The sequence below is a fragment of the Canis lupus genome, chromosome 6, assembly GCF_003254725.2.
Source record: "Canis lupus dingo isolate Sandy chromosome 6, ASM325472v2, whole genome shotgun sequence".
Taxonomy (NCBI): Eukaryota; Metazoa; Chordata; class Mammalia; order Carnivora; family Canidae; genus Canis; species Canis lupus.
In genome coordinates this window covers 22,553,769-22,566,195 of record NC_064248.1, presented here as the reverse complement: position 1 = coordinate 22,566,195, position 12,427 = coordinate 22,553,769, and the positions used below count along the sequence as shown (strand labels likewise).

General features: G+C 42.4%; 1 protein-coding gene across 1 annotated transcript in view; it reads right to left on the bottom strand.

Annotated features, from left to right (window-relative positions):
* Positions 1-3,498: 3,498 nt before the first annotated feature.
* USP31 (ubiquitin specific peptidase 31) overlaps positions 3,499-12,427 on the bottom strand; it is a 71,473-nt gene continuing 62,544 nt past the window's right edge. The window contains exon 16 of the mRNA XM_025416191.3: positions 3,499-11,678. Coding sequence (XP_025271976.2) covers positions 10,108-11,678 — 1,571 coding nt within the window. The 3' untranslated portion in view covers positions 3,499-10,107. The remainder of the gene's footprint in view (positions 11,679-12,427) is intronic.

Here is a 12,427-nt window from a genome sequence, read left to right as displayed (position 1 = left end):
TGATACCACAAGGACAGCCACTAAAAAGAAAACAAAGTTAAGAGGATGAATAATAAGCTAACAGAGGTGAAAAACTGGAATTTAAAAACTGCTTGATTGATCTAAAAGAAAGGCAAGAAAGAAGAGAAAAAGAAACATAAAACAGGTGGGACAAATATCAAAGGAATGGTAAGACAGGAGATAAAATCAAATACACTTGTAATTAATGTAATGTATTAAATGTAAATAAACCAACCATCCCAATTAAGGCTTCCAATGAGCATGCAGACACTAATGGCCACATTTTACAGGTGAAGAATTTGAGGCACAGAGAGGTTAAGTAATCTGCCAAAGGCTGTCCAGCTAGGAGGTCATGATACCAGAACTGGAACTAGCAGCTTGCCTCTGGGACCTAAGCATGTCTCCCCTCCAGGAGCAGCTCGTGCCTCTCTGCCCACCCACTATTTTAGGTCAGCATTTCACAGACTGCACCCAGATTCCTGCAACAAGCTTCTAACCCGAGCTCACAGGTGCCACATTGTTGCCATGGTGACCATGCCAAGGCACAAAATGGATCTCATCTCTCTCCTAAATTAAAATTTCTTCCTGGATACTCATTTACTTCAGGACAAACCTAAGTCATAATAGGTCTTTCTAGATGAGGCCTCTGCTGGCCTCCCTTCTCCCTCCATCTACACTTCCTGCTTTCCTGCCCTACTTTCCTGGAATGTAGGATTTTTCCTGGAAAGCTGGATTCCTGGGGTCCCCAGTCAGGAAGATAGGAGCTCTGTGCCAATGGCTCCTCCTCTATGAAGCTCCCATGAGGGTCGGCCCCTCTCCCCATGCCTAGTGTTATGATTATGAATGGCAGTATTCCCTGAGCACTTTCTCTATGCCAGGTACTGTGCTGGATGCTTTATGAGCATCCTTCCTATTGTAACCCTCACACTCCATGAACCCGCACAGTTTTTCCTCATCTTCTAGATAGGAAGGGGGCTCAGTATGGTTAAGTGAATTACTCAAGCAAACCCACTGATTCAGGTAGTCGATTTTTACTAAGTACTAATATGCCTGGCACTCTCTGAGGTACTGGGAAAAGAACAGCAGGTAAACAAGCTCTAGAGATGAGCATACCTACTATATATGTTTACAGACTCTATGTTGTATATCACATATAGACTATATGTTGCATATAGACTATATACTGCATATGTATTGCTTATAGACGGATACAGCATATATACTACTGCACATAGACCAAATATTACATATATTGCATATATTCCACATTGCATATATACTGCAGATAGACTGATGTTGCATACAGACTGCATATACACTGTGGTAGTTAGTGACAAGTTACATGAAGCAAATAAAGTAGAGAAGAGGGAGAGAACATGAAGTAGGTTGCAATGTTTTAAATGGGTGGTCAGGGGAGGCCTTGCTGACCACTGACCTCCACTGACTTTACTCGATGACATCTGAGTAAAGACATGAAGAACATGAGGGCATGGGCCATGTAGGTACCTGGAAGAGAAGCCTTCTAGGCAGAATTCCAGGAAGTGGGCTGGAAGAGGGACGGGAATGTGGTGATGCCTTGAAGGAAAAGCAAGGAGTAAAGAGCATGGCGGTAAGCACTGAAATGTTTATTATCAACCAACTTGACCAGGACTAGACCCTGAGCTCTTCAGGACATGGTCATATCCCCAACACATAGACATACAGGAAGCACTACTAAATGAAGGAACTTGCACTTCAGTCTTGAGTGCAACAGTAAAGGGGCACTTTCCCCACCACGAGCATTCATGGACTGGGAACCCTGACACTGGTGCTGCCCATCCTCAGCCACACTGTGCCGCACCCACACGTGCCTTCCCTACCCCTCTCTGAAGGGACAATGAATCTGAGATGGCCTAGTATACTGTGGGCTTCTACGGATTCTTCTGAAAGGCACAGGAGAGCCTGCAGTGGTGGAGTGGCCGGATTTCTGACTACAACCCTGGTTTCACTCACAACTTCCACTTAAAGAAAAATCAAGCTGTTATAAATACAGAGAACATGTCAGACTAACATCACAGCCTTGAACTCTGGAAGAAATGAGGTGCAAAGCCATCAGGCTATATGGCATGATGCAAAAACCTATTGCTTTGGGAGAGAGCCCCTGTTGTTTCTCTATGTAGGGAATGAGAAACATGGCTAAGACCAGACCAAATCAAGATTGAATTCCAGAGGGTTCTAGGTGAAGCAGACCCAACCCACCTAGAGAGGGGAGTTCTGCTAGATGAGATGACCTGTGCAGAGATGCCTGAGACCAGAAGAGGGCTGCAAAAAAGAAAACCAAAATCACTACTGGGGAGAACGCAGGAGCACGCCTCAGAAAGAGAAAGGGGAAAAAAAAAAAAAAAAAAGAAAGAGAAAGGGGACACTGAGGGTGGGGAATAGGCCTAAGCCCCATGCTGCAGAGCTAGTGGCCTAGAATCACTCCCTGGGCACACAGGAACATGTGGTTCAGGGCCAGTGGCTTTATCATGCCTTTGCTTTCTCCAGGAAGACTGACAGAGGATGGAAAGTGTACAGGGGGAGATACTGTTCATTTCTATGGAGACAGACAAAATGACCCTTAAATACCTGTGTAACTATTAAATGTGTGTACTTTATGACAGGTACTTTTAGGCATAATGAAGCCTCTTGAGTAATTGGTGTACTACATGGTTAAACTCTTTATGGATTCTAAAGCAAAATTTCACTACTTAAAATGAGAAAGGTTTGTAAGTGCTCTACCTTGGTTTTAGGGCATGTGGCTCATACCTGCCCTTGGTTAGGAACTGTTTCTCTGCCCCAACCCTAAACCATCATGCTGTGCTATAGAAAACAAGCTCTTCTCTATGACCTGCATTTAAGATTCCAGGAAAAATGATGGCTTAGTGGTACTTATCTAAACTGAAACCCTTGCTCACTGAAAATGCACTCAACTCATAACGAACAAGCATTTCAACAGAGAGGTGAAGAACGCAATTAGACTTTTAAACTACATTTGATGGTGGCGATCTTTGGTGCCCCCAAGTGGTCATAAGTAATGTGACATCTTCAACAGGGAGTCCTGTCCTGAGGGGAAATAAAAGACTGCCAGAAAAATTTTATCAGAACACGGTGGTTAAAAAAGAGGTTATCTGGGGGCAAGAGAGAGACCAGAAAAGAATGGCTCCTTCATTAGAACTGAGCCAGACTGTGAGTTCCTGCCCAGCCCCATGGCCTAGGACACATTACCGCTTGGAGAAAGTGGGAATAATAATCCCTGATTGTGAAAATTAAAGCATCGTTGTATTGTGATATCTTTAAAATTTTACATATAGAGTATCTGTCTATATTCTTCTGTAACTTGTTTTTTTTCACTTAACACTGTGGCCTTAAAGCATTTTGTAGAGATAAGTGTGGTACACAGATAATTTCTGCTTAATTTCCAAGGCTAGTCAACACCAAAAAGATACAGGTTGGCAAGGGGAGAAAGAGGAATATGGCTTAAAGAGGGCATCATGTAATAAATTTATTATATTTTGTTACATTTTCCACTTTTCTCTTAATTCCAACTGTATACTATATAATCAACTGCTGTTCCAGAAATAAAACGTTTTAAACATAAAAATATAAATTTTGCTTCTTAAAAGTGCATACACCTTGAATAATAAAACATACAAATAAATAACAGAAATCAGTGACATATCTCATGCACTTGTTCTAAAATAATTTAAAATGTATGATACACTTTTCTTCCAGCCTCAAGGAAAGATATCTGCATTCCATACTACTGTACAACTAAAGAAGAAAATTATACAGAAATCACTATGAATGGTGCATGAACAATACCAAAGTATTTTGTGTACAGTGACAGGACATGCAGCTTTTAAGACAACTACAGAAATTCCAGTGTAAAACTAAAGAGTTTGCTAAAGAAACTATTTTTATAATGGGGCTTGAATTTGATTTTAACCAGTGGTGAGAGGCACAATTGGTGAGCAAACCGATAGGGAACACAAATACATGTTTGAAAGGCCTACAAAGATAATGTGAGCTTCAGAAAACATAGGAACTGCCTTCCCATTTGGTACTATACCGTGCCACTTAGAATAGCACCTAGGCAACTTCACACCTCATTTTCACCACAATAGGCCACTCTGCTTCAAGGAGGATTTCCAACTTGGATTTTTACTTAGATTTCATTCCTTGAAATGTTGAAAATACCAGGTAAATTGTTTCTTTCTTTTTTTTTTTTGTAGGCAGCATAATGCTCAACAGGATGAAACCACCTGAGAAGCACAGCAGACTACTTTGAAGATGTTTAAAGTGCATTCAGCTCACCACAGATTAAAACTAAATTTCATTTGCCTCCATAGGTAACATACACTGCCAAATTTTTGGATATTATTTTTTTTTAATTACTTGAAAAAACAGAGGGTTACCAAAACAAAGACTCCCAAATAAAATGCTTCACATTTGTTTTTAAACTAAAAGTCAACTCCTAAAACGACACTGTGGATAAGTAGAGAATGAGCTAACTAGGAAATTAGGTGGCAGCCTCGAGTTTGCTATTGTAATTACTATGGAGACATTCTATCAAAATCAGGAACAGGTTTCCCAAGGCCATGAAGGTTTTACTTCAGCATTTTCTAACTCAGAGTGACTTCCCAACTCCCCTGTGGGTCTGGCCCTGTGGTGGTAGCCAGAAAAAAGGCTCTGTGAAGGATGCACACCCTACAGGGGACTCTTGACTGCTCCAGCAAACTGAAGAGCACCAGATCCCACGAGACTGGCAAGTGTTCCAAGCACCCAAATAGGGCCTCAAATCAGAAAGGCTCCCTTATTTCAAACAGAATATTAGTATCAGTAGTTCTCAATCTTTTACTTCCTCTCCAATGAAACAGGAGTCTGAGTCACTCCTGAGTGCTTCACATGGCAGTGATTCTCACCATAGGGACAGTGTAGCACAGTGGCTCTCAATTCTGACTGAAATTAGAAACCCCCAAGAGCTTTAAAATATATGGCAATTCCTGGGACCTGCCCCTACACTAATTAGATCAAAAGCTTGGGAGTGGGACCCAGGCATTTTTAAAAGTTCTCTAGATGATTCTAGTGAATGCTGAGTATCAGAATCTCAGACAAGTCATTCAGAAGAGGCCTAACAGAATCCTGTGGAGAGTATGTGTATGAGACTTGGAAAAGCCTCCTAAGCCTGCAGTGGATCTCCTTTCCCTCCAAAATTGGGAAATAACAGTTTTAAATGCATGTGAAATAGATCTATAACCTAATCCACTGTAGAATGCTACCATAAATTCCATGAGCTTAGTCTTAATTGTGACCAGTGATTGGGAAGCTCCAAAGCTTTCCAAAACACCTTTAAGTCTCTACAAAAGCATTTTAAAATTGTTAGCACTATTAGAAGCCACATTCTCTTCTTGTGACGATAGAACCCTAGAAGATATAAAAAATTAAAATCTATAAAAAATGGCAGGTTATTTTTAGAACAAAATACTTTAGGAAAGTCTTCAGGCTAAATACAGTATATAAACCCGTGTGTGTTCAACATATCCAATTCCACTCCTGCTTGCAAAATACTTATTTTACATACAATCTTGCCAACAATCAAAAAAAAAATCAGCAAAGAGAAACATGTGCAAAGCAAAACAAGAAAACACATTCATGCTTTTCGGTACTGATGATTAAGCCACATGTAAAAAATTACAAATTCAAAAATAGAGCTCCATAATCCAAGAATTGCCTTTTTAAAAATTTACATTTAGCGTATTTTTTATTAGTTGTTTGCATAGGTTGTAAGAACATGCTTTCTGGGTTAGACGGAGGCCATGCAAAATTGTTTTCATTACTTGGGGGAAAAAAATGACTGGTCATGCTCAAATTGCAGCTGCAAAACAAACACTATGAAAGTTGATTAAAAGGCAGTGTGAAATACTAAGTGTTCATTTAAAGAAAGCATAGGATTTCCCTCCCAAAAATGTAGTGAAGTTTAACAATAATGTACCCTTTATGAAAGTAAAGATGACCAGTCTGCACAGTAACAGCTACTTTATGTTTATGATATAGGCACTGATTTGTCAGCAAATTTTGCTCTTACTTCCAAATAATACAAGTTCAACACACCTCACAGAATATGTTTTATTGAAACTGTGCTTATGATTTCTGTAACTATCTCAAAAATCCAACCCAGAAACACTAATTATCTTGACATTCAATAATTCTGATAACCTATGTAGGAAACAACAACTTTAGCTGTTGGGTAATTTGTCAGAATGAAATGTAACATCATATGTCAATCTATTTTTAAAAACACATTTATTTGAAATAAGTGAGCTCTGTTCACAGCTCTTCTCTGTTCCATTTTTCCTCAAGGCTGCCACTGCTGCTTCCTTTACATACTGTCCCTAGTTTTTTCCATGATAGTTTCTTTAGAGGGATGGCAATTTGTCCCCCGCCCCCCCATCCCCATATCTGTTTCATACAAACATGGATGACCAAATTCTAATGGAAAGTGACTTTGTAATGGATTTTCAACCCCTAAGTAGCAGAGACAGCTCAGTCTGAAAAAGTAGATGTAAGAGTAAAATGTCTCCAAAGATGAAGAAGGGCACTTTTGGTTTCCGGAACAGGAGAGACTTGCTCAAGAGGACCACAGGCCTTGGCCAGTTCACCAGAATCCACTTGCTCTCTTTGTTCGGGGGTCGGGGACCGTCACTCCATTTGGGGTATCACAAGCATCCCTTGGCTCATCAGCTGCGCTCCCAGGGCTCCTCGGCTACAGCAAATTCCTGATGCTTTCTGCTCGCCTTTACGAGCAAAGCAGGCCCTCAACGAACGTTTGCAGAATGAATGAATGAATCAATGAATGAATCAATGAATGAATCAATGAATGAGGAAAGAATAATTACAAGGGTTGAGGGCAGCCTCATATCAAATTACAATATTTTACCAGACCACAAATATTCCCACGTCCGTTTCTATTGGTCCAGCAAGGTATTCTTTTCAGTTAGGCTGCTTTTAGGATGGGAAACCATAAGGGCTGGGAGGTGATCTTGAGATGAAGTGAGCTTAACGGTTTCTTTGTGCTTCCACATTATATAAGGGATTACAGAGGCAAGGTGCAGGGCTGTCTGAAGGAATGACATAATCTCAGTGCACTGGATGTTCACAGGAAAATAAACCAAAAATAAAAAGTTTTTTAAAAGCAAAAAACAATACAGAACAGCACTACTGTCAGGGATTATTCTGTGCCTACCAGGAAATGACTGCTCTACTCAGACCCACCTAGTTGTCAACCAGAAACCCAGGCCCACCATCCTTAGCAGATAATTTTTAACCTCAAAGCATAGATATGCTCAATGTGCCAAACATCACTGGGAAAATAAAAAACAAAGCAAACACCAAGTCCCTACCAAACAACTAACTTGCCTACCAAACAACTGAATTGAACCAAGTAATAATTTTCCAATAAGATCTTCCACACCTCAAAGAGCATCTCCAAACTTTTGGGCAAATATCCTTTTCTGTGGCTTAAAGGTTGTACCTGTAGCTAGGGATGTAATTTTTATTATTTACCAAGGCCAGAAATGAAACAGCTTAAAGATGCCTAGACAATGCCACACTTCCTGATTTTTTTCATTTATATCCAAAAAAGGGGACTAAACTCCATAGACATATAGTTTACAGATGCTTAAATTTTATTTCTAGATCCCATGGAAAATTAAAGACATTTGGAGAATTGTTTTTGCTTAAAACACTAGATATAATGGAAAATCCATTCCTGGAGGACTCGAGAATAAAAATATTTGCCACTATGAAAATTAAACTACAATCTACTAATGCTTAACTGATAGTAGCCCTAGAGAAAGGTGTTATTAAAATCCTTTTTGTAGTCAAACTCAATTCCAAGGCTATTGCAGAGCTTCAGATAGATTTCACAGGATATTCACTTATTTCAAAGAAAGACAAGAAGCTCCAATCAGACAAACATTCGATTCCTGGTACTGACGATCCCATACTTGGTGTATCTTTTCCAGGAAATAAAAGTGACACTGAAAAACTAGCAGTGGCCAAACACTGATGGGGCTGTCAGTGTCCCCGCAGAGGCAGGAACAACACTGATGGCAACCGGTCTTACACAGTCACACTACAGCAGAGGAGAGGAATGCTGCTTTGGGAAACCAGACGCCTGTGCAGTGAATCAGGGACACCTAGTGAAGGGGTGAGTATAGGACCAAGCGCACAGGGCAACAGGCTCACGTTCAATGAACTTCATGGAGCACTATGGTAGCTTTCACAAGGCTGAGGAGCTAAGTCTTAAATATTGCAAGGGTCTAAAATTCTAGCTATCCTCAACATAAATGGCTTCCAGACTTGCAAGTTACCTGCTAATGCTCAAAATAGCAGCAAAATAAAGTTAGAAACCTATGGGAAATACTTCCCAAGAGGTACGGGGGGGGGGGGGGGGGGGGAAGGCAGTGCAGAATTCATAACTATTCATGTGCATGTGTTCTAACTACTTCACACACAGCAATACTGAAAAGGAAGGTTATAAATGGATCTGTGCACCAAGAGTTCAGGAAGAATTGGAAGGCTTTAATTTTTTTTAAAAAAGTTAATATTTAAAAGCATATAAACTTAGCATGCTATACTTCATGGCAAAGTGACAAATGCAATTCAAAGAGAATCAGGACCATGACTCTCGACATTTTAAAAAAATATAAAAATGGGGGAAAAAAAAGGCTATAAATAGCCAGGATACCTCTAGAAAGCTTGAAAAACTACATATCTTGCTTATCTGTGAGATTCTGTGAGGTTCTCTTGTTTTCTAAACAAGAAATGTAATTTGCACTGACAATGCCAGATGGAACATGCCCCACTCCTACTTTTGAGTTCTGGTTAAGAGATGAAATCTTAAGCACAAAGAAAAAAATGACTTACTGAAAAGCAATCTACAACTTTGACTGACAGGCAGGCAGGATCAGAAGTACACACGTAATACTGTGTCACACATTGCTTCAACACGCCATCAACTAACTGACTTTTGGCATTAGGCAACTTCTTTCTTCTCCAAGTTACAAGAAACACAGGCATGTGCACGCAAGGCAGCATGGAGCTTTCAGCTTCTAACACAGAAAAAGGCAACACCAGAGAAGGAAAATGGTACAGATTCATGCATCCAGTTCAGAATCCATTTTTTTCCAGGAATCTTTCAAATGTGTTAACTGCTCTACTGCATTTCAAAATCCCAAAGGCCTTAGTGTAGCAAATTTAGAAGAAAAACAAAATGAACTAGTGACTGGCTCTCTGGCTGTCCAAATGTGCCACCTCTTAGGACATATCCTAAGAATCAAGACAGCTTATGATACATACATCTGTGCAGACATGAAGGTATGAAAGACTTCTTTCCTACCTCTAGAAATTTCTATCTGTGGCAGTCAGAGAAATGACAGTCACCCCACAGGCCACCTCCTTCATTAACCCTTTTACTGATGCGCATCCACTCTAGACTAGCTGAGTATATACCTGAGAAACATTAGTGTTAAAATATTGCCCTTTACAGAGACTGGTAGATGGGGCCAAAGTGCAGAAAGCAAAGTCTTCTCTCGGTTTGTTGGTTTCACTGTTAGTGTCACAGTTTTTAGAGCTCCTGGTGCCACACGACAATCAGCTGTGAGGACAAATCCTGCTCAGATGAAACCCAAGTCAAATAACCCAATCCTTCTACAGCACACACTAATGACAGCTTAACTGGTTCACAGATTTCCAAACCCTAGTGTCCAACAAAAGTCATTAGAGTTCTCTAGAAAGAAGTATGTACAATTGCTAAAGGGACCGCCCAGGGTCTCATCTACATTATTCCAGTTAGCTTGTATCAATGCTTTGCCTATGGCTGTTATTTGGTTCAATGGCAGAATAAGGCGACGCTTTTAACAATCTGCAGTTGAATTCTACACACACATACACTCGCGCACGCACACACACGCACACCAGGCACATGACCCAAAACATACAAAAGCATAGAGGGCTTTGGTGGGAGGGAAAGGGTTCTAAATAAATAAACATCTTTACAGATAAAACACTTGGATTGCAGAAACATCACTGAGGTTTTTGAGAAGGCCGTGCAGAGGTTTGCATGCTAGAAGATAACTTTTTTGAGGATTTCTCAGCAGACTGCCTGCCACCAGGAGACGAGGGCACTCCAGAATCTAGCTGGGAAGACTTGGATTTACGAGCAGACAGCAGGGAATGTTTAGCAGAAGCAGGGTCCTTAGAGACAAACTGCTCTTTTCCAACTGTACTTGCATTTGGCTGCTGGGCACCTGGAGACTGGTAGCCTTTCTCTGCCTTGTCGTCCATGCCACTCTTACCAGCCAGCTTGACAGAGCTCCCAGCAACCTTCTTGGAGAGCAAGGTTGTTTTGCCAAGGTCAGTTGACCGCCGGGTTTCCTTCTGTCTCAAGGCTGACTTGAAGAAAGACAGCCCCTTGTCCTCCGACTTGCTGTCCCTCTTGAGACCAGCCTTCATGCTCGTGCTGGGGGAACGCAGGCTGGCCATGGAGGAGCTCCTGACATGCTTTCCATCCCCGCGGCCCTCCCCTGCCCTGGCCTGGCTCACCCGGGGGGAGTTGGGTTTAGAGCTAGAGGTAACGCTGGCTCTATCCGAAGCAAGGCTTTGCCTGGAGCCCTCTCTACTTAAGCTCCGGTCTGAAGTCCTGCTCTTCCCAGGAGGGAAGGGGCCCCTTGCAGCAGGGCCCGAAGCTTTTTTGGCAGATGTAGAGGAAGCGGTGTAGGTGAGGGAGGAAGAAGACTTTTGCCGCTGGGGCGAAGGAGATGACACGGAGTCCTGGGGTTTGGGGGAGGACTCCTTTCTGGACTGGCCAGGGGCAGGGGAGGAATGCCGTCCACTGGCCCTGGAAGAAGAATCTGCTTTGCTTCGGGAGCGGGAGGGCTTTACAGAAACTTTTACAGGAACAGGAGAAGAAGGGGATGTACTTGAAAGAGATGATTCCTGGCTTGCCAAGACTGGTCTCCCCTTCCGCAAGCTTCTATCTGGTTCAGAAGCGCCTTTGGAACTGGGGGATCTCTTGGCTGTGCTGTCTGGTTTCTTTGTGAGGGAGCCCGGGTGGCTTGTGGGTTTCACCTCTTTGACTGGAGAGCTGTCTACAGAATCACTCTGATCCACATAAGCAATCTGGTTATTGTTATCAAATGGATCGGAGATGGGGGGCACACGATCCCCTTGTGCTGAGTTTTTGCTCTGTGTGTCTACAACACTGGAGTTCAATTTGCGGGTGTCTGATTCATCTCTGAACACACCTTCCATGACAGCCAGAGGGGCCCGACCCACAGCCTTGTGCTCACGTCGGCTGTGACTATCACTTGGTTCCTGGTAACTGCTGGAAAGGTTCCGCAAGCTGCCAAAGCAGGAGATGGAGACTTTGTCATCCACTGCCTCCCCAATCTTCTCCAAGGTGGAGGCAGAGGTGTGGATCGGAGAGTCCCCTGAGAACCGGGAGGGAGAATTGGAGCGCATCTGCAGCTTAGCGGACAGGGACCAAGAAGGTCTAATGCAATTGTCATTAACGGCCAAGGGGCTGGTGACAGAAGATCTGGATGACAAGCTCTGACGCTGGACACTTCTCACGAATGGCCGAGTGGAGAAACCGCCTGAATGTAGCAGAGAAAATAGCATTAAGTTAAACTGAAAACATGTCCCAGCAACACCTTAAGATAACTGAAGAAGGGAGGAAGGCAAGCCTGGAATGACAGGAGCGTGACCTTCAGAGCCAGCACATCTGGAGTCAAGGAGCAGCCACATGACTTCAACTTTTCTGGACCCAGTTCCCCTATCTATAAAATAGGGACATTCTAACTCAGGGATCGGCAAACGGTCCCTTTACCTTCTTGCTGTACATCAGGAATTGAGAGACTTAAGGGCCCAGACAGTTAATACTCTAGGCTTCGTGGACCAACCACTCAACTCTGTCACTGCAGCATGAAGTGACACCACAGAAGACACATACACAAATGGGTGTATGTGGTTGTGTTCTAATAAAACCTTATTTACAAATAAAGGTGGGGGCCAAATTTGGCCCATAGGCTGTCATTTGCTGACCCTTGCTCTAATTTACAGGGCTGCTCTAAGAACTAAATAAAGTCCTAAAAGTCCTGTGCCCACCTGGCACTTCACAGACGCTCAGTAAATGTGAGCTACTGATCTGGCTTCTTCAACTAAGAACCAGCAGGGCCCACGGAAGTCAAGTAGTGGGCTCGAGATTACACAAAATCAGAGGCAGAGTTAATACCAGAACCACAAACTCTTGTCCTTGACTCAATGCCACATACAGGTTGGCCTGTAATTACGGCCTATAACAGCAGACTGGTGGAAAGAACCAGAGATGATACACTCTTATCCT